The sequence below is a fragment of the Daphnia pulex genome, chromosome 12, assembly GCF_021134715.1.
Source record: "Daphnia pulex isolate KAP4 chromosome 12, ASM2113471v1".
NCBI lineage: Eukaryota > Metazoa > Arthropoda > Branchiopoda > Diplostraca > Daphniidae > Daphnia > Daphnia pulex.
The window spans coordinates 7643465-7663568 of NC_060028.1; the positions used below are offsets into that span (position 1 = coordinate 7643465).

The 20104-nt window shown below is 39.7% G+C and overlaps 5 protein-coding genes and 1 long non-coding RNA gene across 12 annotated transcripts; 2 read left to right on the forward strand and 4 right to left on the reverse strand.

The window, feature by feature from the left end:
• Positions 1-11: 11 nt before the first annotated feature.
• Positions 12-1757, reverse strand: LOC124210104. Its single transcript, XM_046608419.1, has 5 exons — positions 1575-1757; positions 876-1134; positions 533-682; positions 343-474; positions 12-266 (listed from the first exon to the last, which is right to left on the reverse strand). The coding sequence occupies exons 2-5, from the start codon at positions 1068-1070 to the stop codon at positions 180-182; spliced, it is 564 nt and encodes a 187-aa protein (XP_046464375.1). The 5' UTR covers positions 1071-1134; positions 1575-1757; the 3' UTR covers positions 12-179.
• Positions 1758-1877: 120 nt separating this feature from the next.
• LOC124210103 lies at positions 1878-4120 on the forward strand. 2 transcript variants are annotated; one of them, XM_046608417.1, is made up of 6 exons: positions 1878-2804; positions 2877-2987; positions 3042-3183; positions 3261-3499; positions 3601-3733; positions 3799-4120. In XM_046608417.1, the coding sequence occupies exons 1-6, from the start codon at positions 2672-2674 to the stop codon at positions 3926-3928; spliced, it is 888 nt and encodes a 295-aa protein (XP_046464373.1). In that variant the 5' UTR covers positions 1878-2671; the 3' UTR covers positions 3929-4120. The 2 variants fall into 2 exon arrangements, with proteins under 2 accessions (XP_046464373.1, XP_046464374.1); XM_046608418.1 differs by having other exon boundaries at positions 2571-2804; positions 3042-3171.
• A 156-nt stretch (positions 4121-4276) lies between these two features.
• Positions 4277-6251, forward strand: LOC124210102 (charged multivesicular body protein 7-like). The gene is made up of 5 exons (XM_046608416.1): positions 4277-4851; positions 4929-5112; positions 5175-5594; positions 5660-5779; positions 5842-6251. The coding sequence occupies exons 1-5, from the start codon at positions 4577-4579 to the stop codon at positions 6172-6174; spliced, it is 1332 nt and encodes a 443-aa protein (XP_046464372.1). The 5' UTR covers positions 4277-4576; the 3' UTR covers positions 6175-6251.
• Positions 6252-6414: 163 nt separating this feature from the next.
• Positions 6415-8383, reverse strand: LOC124208613. Of its 3 annotated transcripts, XR_006880526.1 has the most exons (6): positions 8243-8383; positions 7906-8179; positions 7610-7794; positions 7318-7541; positions 6998-7216; positions 6415-6929 (listed from the first exon to the last, which is right to left on the reverse strand). It is a non-coding gene; the product is annotated as an uncharacterized LOC124208613 (long non-coding RNA). The 3 variants fall into 3 exon arrangements; XR_006880524.1 differs by having other exon boundaries at positions 6415-7216; XR_006880525.1 differs by having other exon boundaries at positions 6415-7216; positions 7275-7541.
• Positions 8384-9891: 1508 nt separating this feature from the next.
• Positions 9892-14339, reverse strand: LOC124208614 (mannosyl-oligosaccharide alpha-1,2-mannosidase IA-like). 4 transcript variants are annotated; one of them, XM_046606454.1, is made up of 9 exons: positions 13297-14339; positions 12407-12586; positions 12102-12296; positions 11817-11958; positions 11451-11675; positions 11188-11367; positions 10622-11066; positions 10152-10552; positions 9892-10078 (listed from the first exon to the last, which is right to left on the reverse strand). In XM_046606454.1, the coding sequence occupies exons 2-9, from the start codon at positions 12415-12417 to the stop codon at positions 9932-9934; spliced, it is 1746 nt and encodes a 581-aa protein (XP_046462410.1). In that variant the 5' UTR covers positions 12418-12586; positions 13297-14339; the 3' UTR covers positions 9892-9931. The 4 variants fall into 4 exon arrangements, with proteins under 4 accessions (XP_046462410.1, XP_046462409.1, XP_046462411.1 ...); XM_046606453.1 differs by having other exon boundaries at positions 12407-12602; XM_046606455.1 differs by lacking the exons at positions 12407-12586; positions 13297-14339 and having other exon boundaries at positions 11817-12018; positions 12102-12231.
• Positions 14340-14475: 136 nt separating this feature from the next.
• On the reverse strand, positions 14476-16351 carry LOC124208616 (THO complex subunit 3-like). Its single transcript, XM_046606457.1, has 5 exons — positions 15718-16351; positions 15494-15650; positions 15229-15433; positions 15001-15162; positions 14476-14924 (listed from the first exon to the last, which is right to left on the reverse strand). The coding sequence occupies exons 1-5, from the start codon at positions 15895-15897 to the stop codon at positions 14672-14674; spliced, it is 957 nt and encodes a 318-aa protein (XP_046462413.1). The 5' UTR covers positions 15898-16351; the 3' UTR covers positions 14476-14671.
• Between the last annotated feature and the right edge of the window lie 3753 nt (positions 16352-20104).

Below are 20104 nucleotides of genomic sequence, written 5' to 3' on the forward strand. Positions count from 1 at the left end.
GCTACACCGAGTAGTTGTAAAATTGTAATGCGTGTTTACATTAGGCGGTTCTAAAAAAAAAACAGCTGGGCTTAAAACTGTGATAAAAATACGCCGTAAAATCTGGAAGCGTCAGGATACAATACTTTAAAAATATTTATACAATGCATTGGTAAATATTGATATATCAACGAAGAGATTCAATCGGGAGAGTCGAACATGGAGGTTGATGGTTGACTAGAAAATCCGCTTACGGAATAACTCGAATCACGAGAGATCAAAGCTCTCTGTAAAATATTTCGAAGAATTAGACGTATAAGCTCCGTTATTTCGTGACCGTAGAAAATGTACAAAAAAACTTACTGAACGGGCTTTTCTTAGCCCCCAATTCTCCTGTTGCAACTTGAGAATCATTTGTTTGGCGACTTCTTTTTCCCGATCAGACTGTAATCGGTTTTGTCGTTCGGTGGCTAAATCTGATTCACGAGCTTTCATCTACAGTGGTGAGTGATACGTGAGTGCTTGAGTAGAATTTTAATGAGAAATTTAATACTTGAATTGTCATAGCCTCCAACTTCTGACGTAATTCTTTCTGTTCTTTCTCTTTCTGCTCCTCTGACTCTTTTAGGGTGTTAACCAGCAATTTGACTTGTTCAGTTTGCTCTTTATTTTGATGAATCCACCGGTTCAGAGTCAAAACCATCTGCAAGATAATCAACGGTAAGCATGAAATCCCCTAGCTTTAATAATGATTTGTTAATTTGAAATTTAATGAACTGTCAGTCTCGTGAGAACCCGAGGTCAAGAATGACGTGTTATGTCCATGTCTGGAATATTTTCCTTTCCCACACAAGGATATGGTAAACAAAAATAAAATTCATAAAATTTAAACGTACGCTATTCATGGCTTGGCGCATGCGAATGTTTTCCTCCATTATGTTTCTCAGCGGTTGGTAATGCACGGAAGAGCAACAATTAAGAACCGAAGGGGCTAACCCTTTGTTGCTTGTGGTTTCGCTAGTACTAAAATCGTCAGTGTTGAGCATTGACGAGCCGGCCGATTGTTCCTTATCCGCCCCCAGCTGCGGCATTGAGCAAGCGAAGCCGCATTTGTCTTCGTAACCACTTGCGCAATCCTCAAGCGTCTGGTTCTTCCTAGAAATAATTATTTGATTATTTATTTTATAGTGCCTCGAAGACTACGTAATAAAATGATGCCATCATATGGGAAAAAAAACTACAAGTTACCCTGCGGCCAATTCTAAGAAATTATGTTTCCTGCAGTCATGTTCAACAAGGTAAGGTCTATTGATTGCGGCCTTAAATCTAACTGAGTCACTGGGTTGAATAATAGATATAAATTGTGGTCCCCCCTTGCCTAAGCATTTCCTGTCACGATTTTATTTCAGCAGAAATTTCAAAAAATCATGACGAATCCCATGAACTCATGTTAACCAATCTGAAAATCAATTTCATGGTTCGTTGACGTTACACAATAATGGAACCAAAACACTTGAAAGTAATTTTTTTTTAACCGGGGGAAAACCCGCAGGGGGAGTTAATTTTCAATAACATGTAAAACAAATATTTCTTACCCGTCCTGAAGTTGATTTTGCGACACCACGTCATCCGCAGTCGCGTCGACGAGAGAAACCTGCGGAAGAGGATCCAGTGTTTGTTAAACTCAAGAGCCAGTGAATACAATGACGGCAGCGTTAGAAAGTGGTTGTGTTCAAGGGCGTGCCTTCTACACGACTGACGACTGGTCGGCGCTTTTCTATGTAAGGCAAAATAATGTTACAAACATTCAATAATATACACTAACGCCACCTTTAGACGATGGTGGAACTACAAAAGCAGGATTTTGATCACGAGTTTTCTAGAAAAAATATTATGGTAAGTAGTAGTAAATATGCCTAGTATTTTAAATAACTCGTTTTTCTAGTTTACGAATGTCATAAAACGATAAATCATTTGTTGGAGCGACTGCCAGAGTTGGATAAGTATGACACAAATCGTCTGGACAGCTAGGGTCTGCTATGGGTAGTTTTACATCGAGCCGAGTGCACCTGGCCTTAACCGTTATGGCAGCTCCCACTCCAAAAGGGAATTTCCCGTTCCCCGTTCGCTTTTGGAAATTTTTTGGGTGAATTACCGCAGTGAAAGAAATCAAGGCCACAACGCAAACCGCGTTTAATGGTTAAAACGTTTAATTCCATGTCCTTGTAGAATATGTAGATAAACACATTTCCTACTTCGGTATTGATTTACTAGTAAAATTTTAGCGGAAATACGATAAAAAAAATCAATGTAAGTATCTTTAAACTAGAAACGACTTAAGCTCGTTTAAACACGGGAGATTACCTAGATTGTTGCATTGTTATGTTTTCCGCATATTTGACCTTTCATTATTTTTCTAATCGATGTTGTTTTTTCCCTGCGCATCCCAATTCAAAATGACGACAGGATGATCAGGAAAAAAAAGTTGAAAACAGTTTGAGCAGTGACGTATGCATAGCTTGACTTTCCCCCTGTTATCAACCCTGATAAGATATCCATTCGTTCTAGCTGAGTTTAGTGCATGTAAAAAATTTTAAACAGTTGTTCTTATCCATGCCTTTGGGCGTTACCGACTGACCAAGTATTTTGAGAAAAAAATCTTTCTCCTTTTTAGCACAAATTAAAATTCAAAATGGGCGCTCTAGACAATAAGTTGTTTGTTAAAAAAGGCATGTACATTTTGGCAGGTGTTTTTAGTTTACTTGGTATAATCTTCAACAGTGTTGCATTGGGTACCAATAACTGGATTGTCTCCGAAGGCAGTCGTAAGATTTTATTTCATTTCGTTTTAAAAAATCATTTTTGTTTTCATACTAAAACGGTTAGTTATTTTTCAGAAAATTCGACGGAGGATCCTTCTGTGATTTCTGTAAACTATGGACTGTTTAATGGCCACAAATCGTTAAAAGGGAAATTGGATATATCGCCGGTTTCCTACAGTTTGGCTGGTCAGCCTTATGCCTTTAGATTTTTTAGAAACATACTAAAGATTTTTTCTTTAGTTTATTGTCTTTCTGGCGAAGGCATTTGCTTGGTGAGCTGCGGAACGACAGACGAAGAAAAACAACAGGAATTTGATTATCTCAGATTTGGCGCACAGCCTTTTGCATGCAGTCCTAAAACAGCAATAAGGTCTACTAGCAGGTTCATTTTATAGATCCTGTGTCCAATAAATTACAAAATTCTACGTGAATTATTTACAAAATATTTATATTTATCAGATCTCATCTTATACAACTGGCAAATGATATTCCCGTTGAACGAACTTCACGTTCAGAACCAGTAAGACCGAACGAAGAGTTTATGGACTACGGGCTGTGGGTTACTACCCTTGTTTTCTTATCGTTCATGCTGGCCTTTCAAATAATTTCGGCCGGGTTGTGTTTTTTCAACACGGCAACTGTACCCATTGAGACTTTGGTAGGACCAATGGGCATCTATTTGAGCAATGGCGTTGTAGGTATGTAAATGTAGCAAATATCCCTTCGGCATTTCTCTTTTCATATCAAAATGTTCTTTTGAATTTTCTACTTTATTTTAATCTGTGTGTTTTTTTTTCAGTATTATCTGGAATAATTACTTTGTCGCTATGGGGGGATTTATATTCATCGGGATTGTCATCTGAATTAGCGATTCAAGAAACAATACTAGATAAATACATCATGAGCTCAACTAACCTCGGCTTCTCGTATTGGTTGGTGGATAATTACCAATTAGTTCTCTTCCACATAAAATTGATTTCACAAAATTTCTGTGCAGGTTTGTACTTTGGACTCTGATACTGGCTATCGCTACAATGGTGTGCATTCGGTTCCGCAACTCTTTAAAAAAATTCAGCAACCAGAACGATGGCGTAGAAAGATCAGCTCCAGGCGGAATGTTATACTAGTTATTATAATAGGGTTGCTTACAATTTTTCTCAGTCCCATGAACAGTTGGATAAACATAATTTTTCCCCCCAAACAATGATGGTGATGCAACACGAATGACGCAACGTTTCCCTTCTTATATAACGATGAAGAATTTTTCCTTTTTAAAAAATTATAAAACTATGCATAATAAAATTGTAAATTTATGGAAACCACAGTTCTAGACTTATTAAAAAAAAAAGACTCTGTAAAAAAGCAATAAAACAATTTAATTATCTGTCTGTCTGGAACTTAAAGAAAAAAAAGAAAAAAACCCAGACAGCTTTCTTCGAACGACGGTTCACTTCCGACTTTCGGATGAGCGGTGTCTCCATAAAATATGAACGCACTCCACCAACTTTTTATTTTAGCGCTAGATGGCGGTTCTCTTTGTTTTCATCTGATATCATCTGTGCTCTGTGCAGTACCACTGCAGTCTGTGGGTTAACGGTGACGATATATGGACGTAGTCGTTCGTTATTTTACTGTTAAAAACTTAAATTTAAACTGACTGAATTTTTGAAATTTTCAGTTACTTAACGTTTTTTCATTTGTTGAAGATAAATTTTCTTGCCCATGATATTTGATGCCTATATATTTGTTCCTGAATAACCCAGTTGCTTATAGAAATGGGTTCTTCTGAATCTTTTTCCTCAGAAGTGTTTAAATTGCCTGATTGTTGGAAAGATGATGTTCGCATGACAGCTCTTTTTGCATTACCCAGAAATGAATCTCTCAATCCACATGATTGGGTTGGGAAGTATAAGTTTTGGAAAGAGCTCATCCTGGAATGGGCTACATTAAATCATAAAATAATGTTTGATGTTGAAGATTTAAAGAAAGTGTTCTGTCGGAATGGAAAATATCCAGCCTCACTAAATAGGGTTTTGGATGAAATGAAGAAGTATTCTTTATTTTATTGTAAAGTAGAATACTAAGAACAAAATATTCAATTTTCTTTGTTTATGATATTTTTGACAGAAATGGTGATGTTGCTGCCAAGGATCAATATTGCTATCAAGCAGACCAGTCTTCATCATCATGGGCAAAATGGGGTGTCAGTCTTGTTACATCATCTGTTGCATGGTCTTGGAAAAAAGTGATGAATTCCCTTCCAGATACTACTGAAACTCTTCAAACTTTTGTAGTTCCAAGCGTATTGAAGGTAAAACATTCTGAATTGTTTTTATATTTCTATATACCTGACAAAGGACTACGTTTTAACAGGAGAGGTGTGAACAGATTCTTCAACTGCCAATAGCTTCCACAGAAGAAATAATGGAATTAGAAGAACTGACAGATGAGCACTCTGAAATATTCACTGATGAAGAAGAGACCCAACTGATCTTGAACCACCTCCAGCAGATTGGAAAGGTGGCTATTGAGTCATCCTCGGATCAAACAATGATCAAATTTATCGTGCCAACGGTAAAGGCCAAGCAGTCACAACTAAATAATTCTGGATGGAGCATCTCTCCTGCCAAACAAAAAGAAAAGGCTATTGAAATCACTGAAGTCGATCGCAGTTTGGCCACCCTTAAACGAACTGAAAAATTGCTCAATGACGAAATTGATAACATGGAAAGTGAAATGAAGTCACTGGAACAAACGGCACGTACACGACTGAAAGAAGGTTCTCGTGGAGCTGTAAGTCTACTATTTCAAGACATTCTTGTATTGATTTCAACTCGAGTAATACTTATTTTGATTAGGCCAAAGCTGCTTTGTATCGACGCAAACAATTACAGGCCGTCTATGACAAGCGTAATCAAGCCTTATCTAATATCCAGACTATGAAACTTCAGCTGGCTCAAGCTAAGACAGATTCAAAGGTGAATTGTCCATCCATGTCTACTAATTTGAACGTGAACGTGATTCGTGTTATTCCTTTTAGGTTATGGAAGCCTACAAAATCGGCCTTTCTGCATTGAAGAATTCATTTGGCGATCCCTCGATGAACGAGGAAAAGATTCAAGACACTCTATTCGAACTGGAGACCGTGTTGGAGCAACAACGCGATATTGAGAATATCATGTCACAGAGTATAGTCCAAGAAGAAGGTGAATCCGACCTGGAAGAAGAACTGAAAAATATCTTGGCCGAAAGTGAAGAAGCCCAGGCTGAAGAAGAAGAAGAACAGGAACTCGTCTTACCTGCCGTCCCCACTGAAAGTCCAACTAAAAAAGAAGAACTCTCTGCGCGACTTGAACGACTCCGCTCCCCTTAATCCTTAAAGTTGAAATTTTCTGTACATGTTTTTTTTTTTTGGCATACCGATTTGTCTCAATACATGGGTTTGATATAGCTTTATCGGATTTTTTAAAATCTGTGTGCGCCTGAAAAAAATATTTCGATAATTCAAAATGTGCGAAATGTCAGAAGGAGAAGGGCGGCGACGAACAAATGTAAACAATCTGCAGACAAAATACCATCACTCGACGCTAGATGCCACTGACATCCAGTCAGCGTCTCGGAAACAAATGGCAAGTATTTCGTCCTCACGAAGAAACTTGCGCCACCTGGTGGATGGGGGACAATCCATTTTAGCTACCTACCGAGTACCGACAGCCAAAAGATTCCCTCACGATTACCACATTTTACTGTACGGAACGGATGGATTGCTTTCCGAATCCGAACTCTGTTTCCGAAGCTTAACATCACACGAGTTCACGACTCACGAGAAATTAATAATCAGATACACATCACATACGAATAAATCTGATGAGATTGGGGGTATGGAAGGTCCAGACAAAAAAAAACTTACAATTTTCTGAAGAAAAGAATTATTTTCCTGCCTGTGACTGTGCAGGTTATCTGTGTTTGAGTTAGAGTTCCCTTCCCTTCGGTAGGATTAAATGAAACGGGCCTATTATTGTGAGTCACTTCGACACTTAACTTCCCAACTGGAAGATGCCAATAAATGACAAAAGGGGGAAATTCACGGAACCTGTCGCGGGAAACTACTTCACCTCCCTAAATGTGCTAATGATTTTCAATCAGGATTTTCACCTTAACAAAATCTAAACTTGTTTCTGAATAAGAGGGTTTACTTTGCGCAAATTTTTTAGGGCGAGTTCGTCGCAGGTCAATTCGAAACCGATTATTTTCAATCTACGGTTAATTTATAGAATAGAGATGAAAAATAAGGTTAGAAATTATATGCCTTTCAGACCAGTTTCTGGTAAACGCATGAGTTCTTCTAATCATTCATTCCACGATGAATCCGTTGCAAAACTAGGGCCACCATTTTCGTCAACCGGTTCTTCGAACTGAGAAACAAAATCAGTCGTTAGTTTCTCAAAGTCTGTCAACTTTTTATTAATTTACGATGGCAGTGCCGATAAGCAAATGCAGAGAAAGATTTTTTTACTTGTTTCCATTTTCGACACTGTTTTGTCTGTAGAGCTGCCTTGGTCGGACAATCTTCCACGGTGGTGCTGTGGAGTGGCATTTTCTCAGAACACAAGTGTTCGTAAAAGTAAAATTATTAGGGAGATGACGATAATTCCAAATTGTGGAGTTGATGCTAAACTTGAGACATCCAGCTATTTCTACACTGGCGAAGTCTGGAGTCTCTTTCCAGTTAGATAAAACCTATCAAATGAATGAAAAATTCAAATAGATCAAATCGAAAAATTTAACATTTTGGAAGTTATGCCAACTTTCACCAGGAGTTCATGATAGTTTTCCACGATTCCATTTCATATGCCATAGAAAGGTGTACAAGAGGTGTTCTTCAGCTGAGGGGTAGTACGTTGGGCGTAAAACTTCTGTTCGGCTTGAGCATAGAGATCCTTTATGGCTACGAGTTTCGGTTTCCCTCCCGATCAAAGTCTCTGAGTGTAACCTTCAATCGAAAAAGATGAGGTAAAGAGGTGGTCGTACTAGCAGAAGCAGCTTGGTCTATCCAGTTTTGGTACTATTTAATTACTAAAAGTTCCAAGCAATCTTTAACTACCTATTTCTATTTGACAATCAGGGCGTTTTCCCTATCTTGCGTAATCGGAACGAAATGCGTGACTTTCCTGACCGTTTTCAAGTGGGAAAAACTACACGTTAATACTGTGCGTTCAAGAAACATGCGACGATGTTTCAAGATTTCGTTTTGACGGCAGAGGTCCTTGTGTCGATTCGTTAAGAGTAAATCCGTTATTTTCACGCAGTTATAACGAAAACAGAATTCAGCTTTCCGTTTCTTCTTCTTTCTCTTTCATTTCAAGATCCCAGGCCATCTACGTATAAACAACAAAATTTATGAATTTAAAACTCTTCACAAAAATTAACTGTAAAATCACCTTAAGTATGGGCGACGATTCACCAGGATCCAGCTCTTGATCCGCTTCTCCTGTTACCAAGCCTTCGCAAAAGGCGAGTTGCAAACAACAAGCGCCAACTCCATCGGCCGTCGAGACAAAATTCGCCACCATTTCTTTCCAGATCTGATATAATAATAAACTATTATTGGATATTGTTTCAAAAAAAGAAGTTAAAACATTTTCACCTATCTTCAAATAATAAGATTTGTGCACAACTTTCTCAGTGTCCATTTTGTTTAGATCGACAGAAGGAACACAGGTTCGTCGTCTTCTCTCTCAACTTTGACGATCGTCTAAAGTACATCCCTAGTAACTCGTTGTAAAATTAAGAAAGGATTTTTGTTTGCCTTAAACAAAGAAATTTTACCTTGATCAAAACTGCAAGCAGCTAAATTTAAGTTGATAATTAGACTTAAGTAAGACAAGTAGGCATCTTTTGGCCCTCCACAGCAATATTAGTTTTTCAACCACTGCCAATTTCTTCCTGTCTGCCAGTTGAATGTGTTTTCTACCATGTTAGTGATACTCAAAGATTTAAGAGTCTAAGAATAAGAAATTCTGTTAAAATACCAGGAAATTGTTATTTTTATATTTAAGGAATATACACAATGAAGAGTTGCAAAATCTTATTAAATCTTGTTGCTTGTGCTGTTGTGGAGATTGGTTACAGAACAAGATTTTTTTTTACTGGAAAGATGGTGAAAATTGGACTGTATGAGACTGTATGATGATAATCCTAACCTTTTGAAAACATCTTCTATGTTCTTCTAGTTTCTTCTCAGTTCTCGCTCGCATTTTCTTCAGCAGCAACATTTTGTTGCCTGATGTGGAAGGAACATGTTGACGTAGACAGGAGATTGCAATTTGTGACGATATGGCAAAACACTGTTTCCAGAAAAAAAAAATGTTTGAATTCACTTTATCAGGTACTTGTCCTTTGCACTGGATTCTTCACAAGCACAAGGGAACTCCAACAGTCACACTGTAGTTAAAGGTGTAGACTACATATTTGAACTATGTGACATTGGCCCAATTAAACACACAGAACAAAATCTTCTAGCAATCATTCATTTTCCTGCAAGGAGAAAGCGAACATTCAATGCAGGTGAAAGCATCTGAAACTCATTTCACTATAATGTGAAATTCTTCCACGACTTTCGCACTTCCTTAACTTGACTGTTCCACTTCAACCACGTGTAGGATTAACGGGATACCCACCGATAAACTATTACACATATACTATTAGGGCAATCGAAAAACAAAGAAAACGTTGCGTAAACGGACTTATTTGGCTATTTTCCAAATGCTCGCCATAAATTTTGCAAGTTACAACAATTAGTCAGATGGACAGCCTCAACATCTGTGTTGCATTGTGCTGCTGCTAAAACAAGTGCAGTGCAGACGAACTTCCGTGAGAACAGCGAAGCAAGCGGTGTTGACGTGTTGGTCAAAAATACAACAACTAACAAGGGAGAATAATGCGAAAAGCTGGGTATTTTAGACCTGGCAATGCGGGATCAGCGGGACAAGTATAATTTACAATTTTAGTAAAATCATACGAGTGTCATACCAATGGATTACGATTTACGATACCTAATACACTGAAGGTAAAAATTACGAACACAAAATCAATGAGAAAAATGTCATTTGTAATTATAATACTACTCGTCATTTTTGGTCTCTAAATACGAATTTGGGATTCGGAGTTGAAATATCTTTGATGGGCAACGACACAGGAAGAGGGTGGGCCTCCGTATTGAATACCCACTGGTCCAATGGAAGGACGTCGTCATCGCTGAACAATAAGTAGAGATACTAAAGCGCAAAATTAGAAATGCACAATTAGTTTCTTTCGAATAAATAAAAAATGGTTTCGTTACTAACAAACCTTGAGTGTTTCAGCTAAGAAGAAGCTCTGCTGCACGTCATCTTTGACGGGCTTTTCTTCGTTGACATTCTTCAATCCGCTGTATCCCGCACCTTCGACTCGGCAATGTCTCTCCAGTGCCAGCACGACGTCCCAGCCCCATTCGCGGTATATTGGGTCATGCGTCAATCTCCACATAATAAAGTAGGATTCCACAACTTCCGGACGCAACAGATACGCAGCCTCCGGTTCTAAACCTTCGGCTTCCAGCTGTTCGTTAAATCGAAACGTCTCCGGTCCAAGTTGGCTGGTGCTCCGATTGTAAGATTCACGGCACGTCCGCGTAATAGCTTTTCCCATGGCCATGTGACGTCTCTTGAAGGGTTCGCCAAGGTAAAATCCTCCAAGACCCAACATTCCTCCTGTAAATCAAAAAATTCAAATTGTTAATTTTCATTTCAAAACGCTAGTAATTAAAATCAAATACGCACCGGAGAAACACGCAAGGTGTTGCATTTTGTGTTCCAGTCTGCCCGAGTTGCTATCGGCAAAATAAGTAAATCCTTCTCTCGACACTTGGATTAACTTGGCCAATGCGGCTTCTACAGCGTCGATGTACATTAAACGGGCTTCATCGTCCTGTCGCCCGCTAAGTAGCCAAGACTTGAGCAAATATTCGTAGAAAGAATCGCCAAACGCCCCCATGGACACATGGCGATCGCCCCAATCCCCGGTCCAAGGATTGATGAAATTTGGATAGAGACCTCCATCGGCATGTCGATCCAACCTTTTAATCGTTCCCGTGAGCTTTTGAATCTTCTGCCGGAAAACGTCCTTTCCCGTAACGTCCGACAGGTAATTGAACTCTAAGCTCAATGTGCCCAATTCTGACAAGATGCTAGAACCTTCGCTGGCCCACGACGGATTCCGGCTTACCTTGAAACAAAGATAAAACAAAAAAAGGAAAAATAAAAAAAGGAAAATCATTTCAAATACCAGAATATAATAGCCGGTATTTTGGAGGAAGCCAAAGTATGCGCACTACATTTATTCTTACCCCATTCTCCATATTGACTATCCCTAACGGAATTCCCGTCGGAGTGTCAAAGGCTGGCAAGAGCCTCTCAGCTATCAGCAAGGCCTTTTCTCTGAACATGCGATCGCCTGTCAAGGCGAAACAAGACAAAAGACCCCCGACGAAACGTATGTTGATCTCGAAGACCGATACCTCGCCCCACTGTTTCCAAAGAGTTCAGTCAATCAACGTATTGTCTTGGGATATATAATCAAGCTGCTGTATATACAACAACCAGCGCATACCGTCAGTTTCTTGAAATCCAAATTGTGTTCGATCCAGTCTCTGGCTCGCTGGAACTCGTCCATCAGTCCCATGATGTAGAGGGTATCGAGGCTGTCGACAATGGTGACGCCCGTGTTGCTGAAATCGCCGAAAAGCGAGGAGCTGTGCCCGTGACGACTGATTGGGCGGAGTTCGTGATAGCCCCACGCATATTTCACGTAGCCGTCCCACGCGTGTTTCATCATCTGCGAGTCGAGAGAGAGAAATAACATGAGCGCCGAGCATTTCTCTTTGTTAGTCGCCAACAAAACAAAAAACAAACATGAAAGAGACGAAAAAAATCTTCCGTATTTTTGACGGGTTTTTATAATATTCTGTTGATTCACCTGTCGAACCGTATCTCTTCTTTGATGGATTATCGCGCCGGCATCTTCGACCGGTATCACCGCTGGGATGACTTTTCCCCTTGCTCCGGATGACGTTGTTGCATTCCTTCTGGGTCGGATTCTTGAGTCAAGATTGGCTGATCTGGTTTTGGGGAAGGAATGTTGTTGAACTTGTAGTAGCTATTGTAGAACGTATAACTTTCTATGTATATTTAATGTTAAAAGAAAGCCGGTAGATTTTTTTTTTTTTTTGGTTTTTGTCAAGTGTCATCTTGTTCAGAATACCGAGCAAAGGATTTCCTAGACGACGGATTGTCTCCTGGCGGCCGGCTGTAATTGGTCCTCTTATCCACGAAACTGACGTCGCTATTTCGACTGGGAAACTCAGAATTCGACGTGGAATCCTCGGATGAAACAGCGGTGATTGCGTAACCAAACAGGATAAGGGCAGCGATCTTGAGCAAAGATTGTACACATCGACTGGAAAAAAACAAACAGTGAAACATTCACGAGACACAAAATTATTCCAATTCAATCCACGTTATCGCTGCGAGTGACAAATGATTTTCAATTCGTAGATTTTTACTTACAACCAATCCATTTCGATGAAGTAAAAACAAAATTCTTCGCACGGGTATTGAAGCTCAGTGGTCAGTTAATTGGCACTTTGAATTCCAATGTTGTGTAAAAAAGAAAAAAAGGATCGAGGCGCAGCTCAGCAAAGAAACAGACTTTGCAAGATGGTGATGTTCGCAACTGTGCATTCAGTACTGTTGTGATCATTCCCTGCGTTAAAAAAATGAATACAAAAGAAACCAGGGGGCGGGGTTCATTTTTCAGCCGAGTCCTTAAAAGTGTTCAGAGGTCCCCCATCTTGAAAAAAGCGAAATATAAAGCGTATGGGTTCTCAACAATGGTCGAGGGGCCTAGCGCTTAGAGCAAATGACTGGGGAAAAAAAAGGTAAAACTTTCTCAATCTCTCCGAGAAAATCTTTAAACGATTCAGTCGTAACATTTGTGGAAGTACGTCATCGTAAAGGACGTTGAGTGCCGAGTATCATTACACCAACAAGGTGGGGGGCTATAACCTATGTCAAATAAAGCCTTGGCCACTGCAGAGGCCACTTTCACCGGCATTTCGACTTCCAAATGCCATTCACGATTAAGAACGCGTCAGTGATAGCCTTGGCCATCGTTACCTTGACGAATTTTGTTTTCCCTGTTCGGCACAATCTTCTCTCGAGTGGATGCACTAACTCATGTTGTCAGTTCCGTCTTGACAGACTACAACACAAACGTTGGTTAAACGGCAAAAGGGCTGGGTATGAATTACAACAATTTAACAGCCAAAACTTGGAATTCAAGTATTAGCGCACACAGCAGCAAACATTCCAGGAGAAAAAAAAAGAAATGTTGCTCTTAAATAACTCCACTATTTATGCAAATAATTTTTGGCGTTTATAATAAAAAAAAAAGGTACCTGCTGGGCACCGAAGCCGAATGAAGAGACGGAACTTGGCCGTAGAGCGGCCGATGTCTGCCGAGCGACACTTGCGTTGTGAGCCACACGATTACGCTCCTCTCGTTTTAGGTTGACTTGTTGTGAGCTTCCTTTGTCGGCGTCTGAATACCTTCGGAAATCGGATGTAGACTCTTCTTACGACGACGACCCTAAAGCTTTGCTTTCAAAAGGTCTCTCAACTCGGAAAACGACAAAGAGGCTAACTTGGCAGCTCTGGAATAGGTTCACATTTCATTTTATTATTTATTTTTTTAAAGAAATGCCTCGTATGTTTTCTGTTTTCTTATCGGGCTAGAAAGGGGACAAGAAATGAAACATCGCTAGGTATTTATAATGAAAGTTATAGATAGCAACTTGGTCTACATATACGAGGTTCAAGACCGAATAAACTATTAAAACGTTCAATTGATTTTCGAATCTTATTACGAGAAAATTTAAGAATAATTTGATGAGTCTAATTACGAGATAAGACCATAATTTACACAGTGGCAGAATTTTCAAAAGTAAACTTTAACTGCGCAACGCACAAATTCAAAAAAGAAATAAAAAATTAAAGAATGCGAATAATTTCAACTTCTCGCATCCGTTTTACACCAATCGCAAAGCAGATAAATAACAGCTTTCCATGTTGGAATGACACGAGAAGCATTCCGAGTATTTCACGTTCTAGCTGCGGAGAACAATGAACATGAATCTACTCGAGCAAAACGATACATTCGTCTATGTGCCGCTTTGCTGCCTATATATGGGTGTGTGTGTTTAGTGTTTACCAACTACCGTTACGAAATATCAAACGACATTTTAGCCTTGTACATAATCAACGGCACGTATGATGTAACACAAACTATCAATCTATCTGTTTCTACGAAATATGCTTATTATCACGACAACTTAAATTAATTTGCCTTTAGTAATAGAATAAGGATAGGAATAAGTCTTACCTAGATGGACTGCTTGCATAAAAGCGTCGTATTTCTTTAAACGTTAACGCCCTGTTTTTTTCATTATTGACTAAAAATTTGTGCCGAACGGTCATCACCTTTTAACAAATATGGGATCTAGTAATAACGAAAATTATTATTGAGTAATTAATTATGTTTGAACGTTAAAAAAAAGGGAAAATGTGTCCTGGAACAATTCAGTTTTCTGGAAAAGATCTCTGATCTGAGATCCATTTTACTTGTATCTCTCTCAACACAGTTGAAGTTTGTAAGCTTGGCAAATAGTTCTTGACAAGAGTAAACAAGAAAATCTGCAAGTGAAAAAATAAAAAAAAAAAAGCTGGATTCTGTATAAAACACGAGACCTCCTAGTTTTGATTCGTATGGGCCCATCACTCGTTAGAGAGACCAAAGAGCTTCACAGTTCCGGCGTCTCTGTTTCCGTCGTCTTTATCGTCACAGGCGTAGGCCAGCAGGTGAGAGCGTGGATGCCAGGCGACTGTGAAGGTTGGCGTGTCAACTGGAATGCTGATAACGCGCTCGCCTGTACCTACGTGGCTGACGTCGATCAGCAAGTCCTCTGACCCGGACGCCAACATGGACCCATCGTGACTGAAACTCAATGTCCGAACTGGCCAATCCAACCTAAAGGGGAAACACCCAGTCAGTAATTGAATAACCTCAATAGAAAACGGCACGTTATTATTGGCATTAATGTTACTTGGAGAAAGTGCGCAAACAAGCAATTTCATCGGCATCCCACAGAGAGACTAGGGCGTCGGCCGACCCAGTGGCAAAGTACCGTCCAGTGGGGTCGAATTCGATGCAAATGCAGTTGGCGGGGTGAGCCTGTGTGACGTGAACGGTCGTAAGCTCTGGGTAACTAGATACAAGAGAATTGATAGCGTCATGCTAGATTGAAAGCAGGGGGAAGAAAATTCATCATTACTCTAATATGTGGATGCAGCCTTGCCCACTAGTCAAAAAGAAAAGATTGCTAGCCTTGTTCCATTCTATTTCGTTGACTTCAAACTTGAACGGATGTTCTATTTTAATCTTAAAATTCCTGGCATCAATAAAAGTAACAAGGTCTTCCTTATTTCCCACTGCAATGGAATTTCCATCAGGTGACCACGTGATGTTGATATTTTCTCCTGTCAAATCACATTAATGAAGGATTGAATGTTTAAGCATAATTTCGTAATTAATTGTACCCTTGGTGTTTACTGTGGCGACACTCTTTTTAACTCTTGCATCCCAAACTCTCATGGTTTTGTCTCCACTGGCGGTGCTGAGCAAATCAGGATTGGTTTCGTGCCAACATAGCTGATCGACACTGTCATTGTGTCCCACAAACGTTTGCTCCTTAACCTGAAACAGAATGCCTCAAGCTCCATTATAATTGCTGCATGATTGATAAGCCGGGACTAATACTAACCAGTCTGTCGCTTTCCATAGTAAAAATGCACACCGTCTTGTCAAAGGAACCCGACGCTAACCGTCTTCCATCGCAATTCCAATCAACCGTGTGAACCTTGGCCGAATGTGCAGAGACTTCCCTCGTTCGAGTGTGCGTTTTAAAATGATTTTTCAGCTCTTCCAATTCGGCGACTGCCATCTTCTTATAATTTCGGGAAAAAAAAGCGGTTTATATACCTTTACTCGCGTGTCAACAAAACACAGTGTGTGCAGACGAACTAACGCGAAGCCGGTCGTCCCGCCATTTCCAATGCCAAGTCTCTTCTTCATCCGCCAGATGGCAGTTGGAGCGCGAAATTTGAAATTCCTAACTCACTAATAAAAGAAAAAAGGGGTCGGGCAAGGAATGCGTGGTGGTAATGTCGTCTCCTCAATTGGCTCTGATTAGTCGGACGTTAAACGATACGTTTATCGACTGGCTGGCCCAAAATAACAAAAATAAAATAAAAAAGGCGTAGGGTGGGCGGATAGGTGGAAATGCTTTTGTTACCAAACACGGGACACACACCGTAATCAAGCGTGACTAGTACACACACACACACACACAATGAACTCAACAAGCGAAGGGCGTCCAGCCTCTATCAGACGAGATCTAGCTGCATGAATATTATACTCTCTCTCCCAAGTCCCAGCTACACATATAAACTATAGCTGTGGAGCTTGCGCCATTTTGAATGTTATTACACGTCCGATAAATATATATATATCTACACGGCAATAATATGCGCCAAAGCCAAAAGAACCGAGTCCAAATCAACTGGGATGGGCAGCAGCAGCAGCAGCTATGCCCGTTTCTTCAAAAACTACGACTATATAGATTTCAGTTTTCTTATATTTTGTTCTTTTTTTCTTTCTTTCACAGCGCGCAATCATCAAATGATCCGTGTTTGGGCATCGGGGTAATATAAAGCAACAAAAAGTCGTAGTCTCTCTCTGCCAGTGCATGCTGGACCCACAGCGCCGGCACACAGCACATAAGACATCTACAACAACTACAACCAGAACGGCTTCTATATAACGCTAACGACTAACGAGTTAGCATCGACTTTACAAGAATTTACAGCTGTATAGTCGATGGAAGAAGAGAGCGGGGGTAGTAAGGAGAAAAAAAAGGGAAATTTACGAGTCCCCCTCTTCTTCTTCTTCTAGGAGAGAAAAGAAAAAGAAGACGGCCATAAAATAAGCAAATTTCTTGCCCGTTAACTGACGATAAAAGCGACTGGGCGTCCAAGCGCGCCTTGTGGCCTGGCCTGGCCTGGGCTGCTGCTGATGCTCCTACTGGACCTCCTTTTTCTTTGGCTGCTCTCTCCATCATTACACACACCAAAAGAACTTCTTCTTCTTCTTCTTCTATTTTGATAGCCAATCGGTCCCGTGTGTGCGTAATAACATATCGCAGTCGTAAATCTGCGAACGTCTCGTTTCGTTTTGCCCAAAAAGATTCTTTTTCTCTCTCTTTCCCTGGACCTTTTGGCTGGTCACTGGACTCGTCTCGTTGGCCTATACCCAAAGAGTAGTAAAATAAAAATATATAAGAAATAAAGGAAAAAAAAGGGTTTTTTTTCCTTCTATTTTATTTAAAACTCTTCCTTCTCCCCTTCAAATGAAAACGTCTATAGGGTAATACGATTCCGATGATACGCTTTTTTGTTGCTGGTGTGCCTCGACACTTTATGGAGATTGGACCCGCTGGCCCGTTATATATATCCCGGTGATTTACAACGCGGATATATATATATATAAATACAGCAGGGCAGCTCTGCTGTGTGTGTTGTAACATTAAGTATATAATATATATAGGAGAGTTTCTATTACAATAGGCATTCCGCCCGACGATGATTGCGTTATTGTTGCCTGTTCCATATTGATGAACTATGCTAATTGCATTCCATTCTTCTTCTTTTTTAGACCTTTTTTTTCGAGATTCGCTGGATATTATTAGATGAATAAGAGTCTCTCCTATTCCGTGTAGCTATATAATATCATCGCCGTCGTTTCGTTCCGTTTGTATTGGCCAATTGGTCCCTTTATTTTTTCTTCTTCCTTTTTTTTGATTGGATTCCATTCCAGTCGATATATACAATTTCCCCCCCCCCCCAGTTGATTTTTTCACGGGTCTACCCGTACGCGACAGATAGCTTAAAAGTGCTTTTTTATTTTTTTCCCCGTTTCCCAAGCTTACGTTAGCTTACATTAGCTTATATTTCATATAGTAGCCCAAGAGTTAGGTTTGTTTTGCTTAACGTAGCTAGATTTTTTTTATTCCGTCGATGATGTTTTTTTTCAAGCTTTATTAAGCTCAAAATTACTGATATTTTCCAAGCAGCCTTCATACTTTTTTTTAGTAAGCTTGAATTTACTTTTACTTTTTCTTCCTTGGTTTTGATTCAACTTAAAGTTACTTGAAATAGTAAAAGTAATGAAAATAAAAGCTTGGGAAAGCTTTCGTTTTATCTTCTAGGGAAAAAATAAGCTGAAAACAGCTAACATTTTCTTATTGATTTTATACTATATAATTCTGAATAAATGTTATGTTAAAGTAAGCTTATTCTATGCTATGATTAGAAAAGTAACGATTATATAAGCTGAAAACAGCTAACTTTTCTCCTAATTAATAATCAGCATGCTGCAATCAATAGGCCTGTATAAAATCTGCTCTCTTGATCTAGATTTTATAATGTAAATTATTATTTTTACCGATAAATTGACTATTTTATGGTCTAATTTCTTACGGATATACCCTGCGCTTTTTTTCTATATTGCAAGTATTTTTCATAAACACATATGCAAGCCATATCAACTAAAGGCTAAATATACATCGAGTAATATATTAATTTAAAAAAAAATGTTAAAAGTAATTTTAATAAGTGATAACGATGCATTACAAGGATTAAGGGAAAGAGAAAAAGAAGAGAAAAATATATCTGGTGTAAATTCGGTAGCATTCATTATTGAAAAATAAAGCGCATCATAGAATGCCACATCAGGACCAACGGTGACCACCAACAAGGAACGCAGCAACCACTCATCACATCAGCAATTGGATAGGTGACCCAGAATTTACGAAAAAGCTTAGAAATATAAAAGTTAGCTTAGTTAAGCTTAGAAAAAGTGAGCGCGCGCGCGCCATTTATTTTCCCCCTTTTTTTCTAGGATAGATGAGAATAAGCTGAATCAAGCTTAAAAAAAACAGCAATTCTTAGCTCACCACGGGACCAGCTATGTTTAGCTTATATATTTCATGGTTCTGTGTGTTGCAAAGTTAAGCTTACTAAAACATTACTAAACAACGAAATTTTGCGTTTTTTCTAAGCTTAAAAAAGTACTTCTAAGCTATCTGTCGCGTACGGGTATATGGTTATTATTCTCTCCATCGATCGCGGCCATTGTTTCGATTCAATGGGGCGCGGCACACCCCGTCGATGAGGAGAGAAAAATCGGTTAACATCTCTCTCGAATCTATTTCGCCTGCTGTATAGATATAATACGTGTCGACGTGTTTTTCGCTTCCATCTTCCTTCTCTCTCTCTCTCCTTATATATAAATGCACTAGAGATTCTATTATGTGTCAAGTGGGAACAGCTGTGGGGGCAAAGAGCGAAAGAGAGAGAAAAAAGAGCGACGCTCTCGAACGCATTGCAGTTGATTGCGAGTTAATCAATCGAGTGAGACTCGACACAGCCAACTCTTGCCCAGCATAGCCGTGCGCCTTTGATGATGATGATGATGACGTAAGGGGTCTTGTGCTGCCAACAGCCAAACACAAGAAAGGAAAGAAAAAAGGATATATAAGAAGCGGAGCGCAAAGTGAATGGCGTTTGCGAGTCTCTCAACGCCAATAAGCGACTGCTGCTGCTGTTGATGCGGGGTCTCTGCCAAATAACAAAAGAATATATAAATATAGCATGTACAACTCTCTCCTATTTTTTTCTTTTCTTTCACTCATCCGGGGGCTGGATGCTGGATGAAAGAAGAAGGGCCAGGCCCAGCAGGCCACGTCCTGTCTATAACTCCCCCGACGCCCATCGAGACCCGACGCCGACTGATTGGTCCGCCCCTCGTTAACGCACGAAACCAGTTACAGAACGACCATCCCCCCCCCTCTCTCTTCTCTTGATATTTTGATACTCACAAAAGAATATAAGGGGTGTCGATAGAGAGAGAAATGCCGAGCTGTGCTGGATCGATCAACAACTAACCCAAAGTTCTACATTTATTTTTTTCTCTTTCCTTTTTTGAAGCTGGGCCATTATTATTATTATATAAATGGGCATTCGCCCGCGCACCCGCTTATATAACACACAAGCGGTTAACGTCCTATTAAATTAATTGGATTGGATGTGGAT

Bases quoted from the DNA above. Each gene is read 5' to 3' on its own strand.
- LOC124208614 (XM_046606454.1), bottom strand. The intron at 11,676-11,816 runs GTGAATCAACAG...CTCGACTCGCAG, and splicing joins GAAGAGATACGGTTCGACAG to ATGATGAAACACGCGTGGGA. The intron at 11,067-11,187 runs GTAAGAATAAAT...CTTTGTTTCAAG, and splicing joins TAGTCAATATGGAGAATGGG to GTAAGCCGGAATCCGTCGTG.
- LOC124210103 (XM_046608417.1), top strand. From the start codon at position 2,672: ATGGGCGCTCTAGACAATAAGTTGTTTGTTAAAAAAGGCATGTACATT. The intron at 2,805-2,876 runs GTAAGATTTTAT...GTTATTTTTCAG, and splicing joins GATTGTCTCCGAAGGCAGTC to AAAATTCGACGGAGGATCCT. The intron at 3,734-3,798 runs GTTGGTGGATAA...ATTTCTGTGCAG, and splicing joins AACCTCGGCTTCTCGTATTG to GTTTGTACTTTGGACTCTGA.
- LOC124208616 (XM_046606457.1), bottom strand. From the start codon at position 15,897: ATGGCAGTCGCCGAATTGGAAGAGCTGAAAAATCATTTTAAAACGCAC. The intron at 15,651-15,717 runs GTTAGTATTAGT...ATTCTGTTTCAG, and splicing joins CTATGGAAAGCGACAGACTG to GTTAAGGAGCAAACGTTTGT. The intron at 15,434-15,493 runs GTACAATTAATT...GTGATTTGACAG, and splicing joins CGCCACAGTAAACACCAAGG to GAGAAAATATCAACATCACG.
- LOC124210102 (XM_046608416.1), top strand. From the start codon at position 4,577: ATGGGTTCTTCTGAATCTTTTTCCTCAGAAGTGTTTAAATTGCCTGAT. The intron at 4,852-4,928 runs GTATTCTTTATT...TATTTTTGACAG, and splicing joins GTTTTGGATGAAATGAAGAA to AAATGGTGATGTTGCTGCCA. The intron at 5,595-5,659 runs GTAAGTCTACTA...TATTTTGATTAG, and splicing joins AAGAAGGTTCTCGTGGAGCT to GCCAAAGCTGCTTTGTATCG.
- LOC124210104 (XM_046608419.1), bottom strand. From the start codon at position 1,070: ATGCCGCAGCTGGGGGCGGATAAGGAACAATCGGCCGGCTCGTCAATG. The intron at 475-532 runs GTATTAAATTTC...TCACCACTGTAG, and splicing joins TGGAGGCTATGACAATTCAA to ATGAAAGCTCGTGAATCAGA. The intron at 267-342 runs GTAAGTTTTTTT...AATATTTTACAG, and splicing joins GGCTAAGAAAAGCCCGTTCA to AGAGCTTTGATCTCTCGTGA.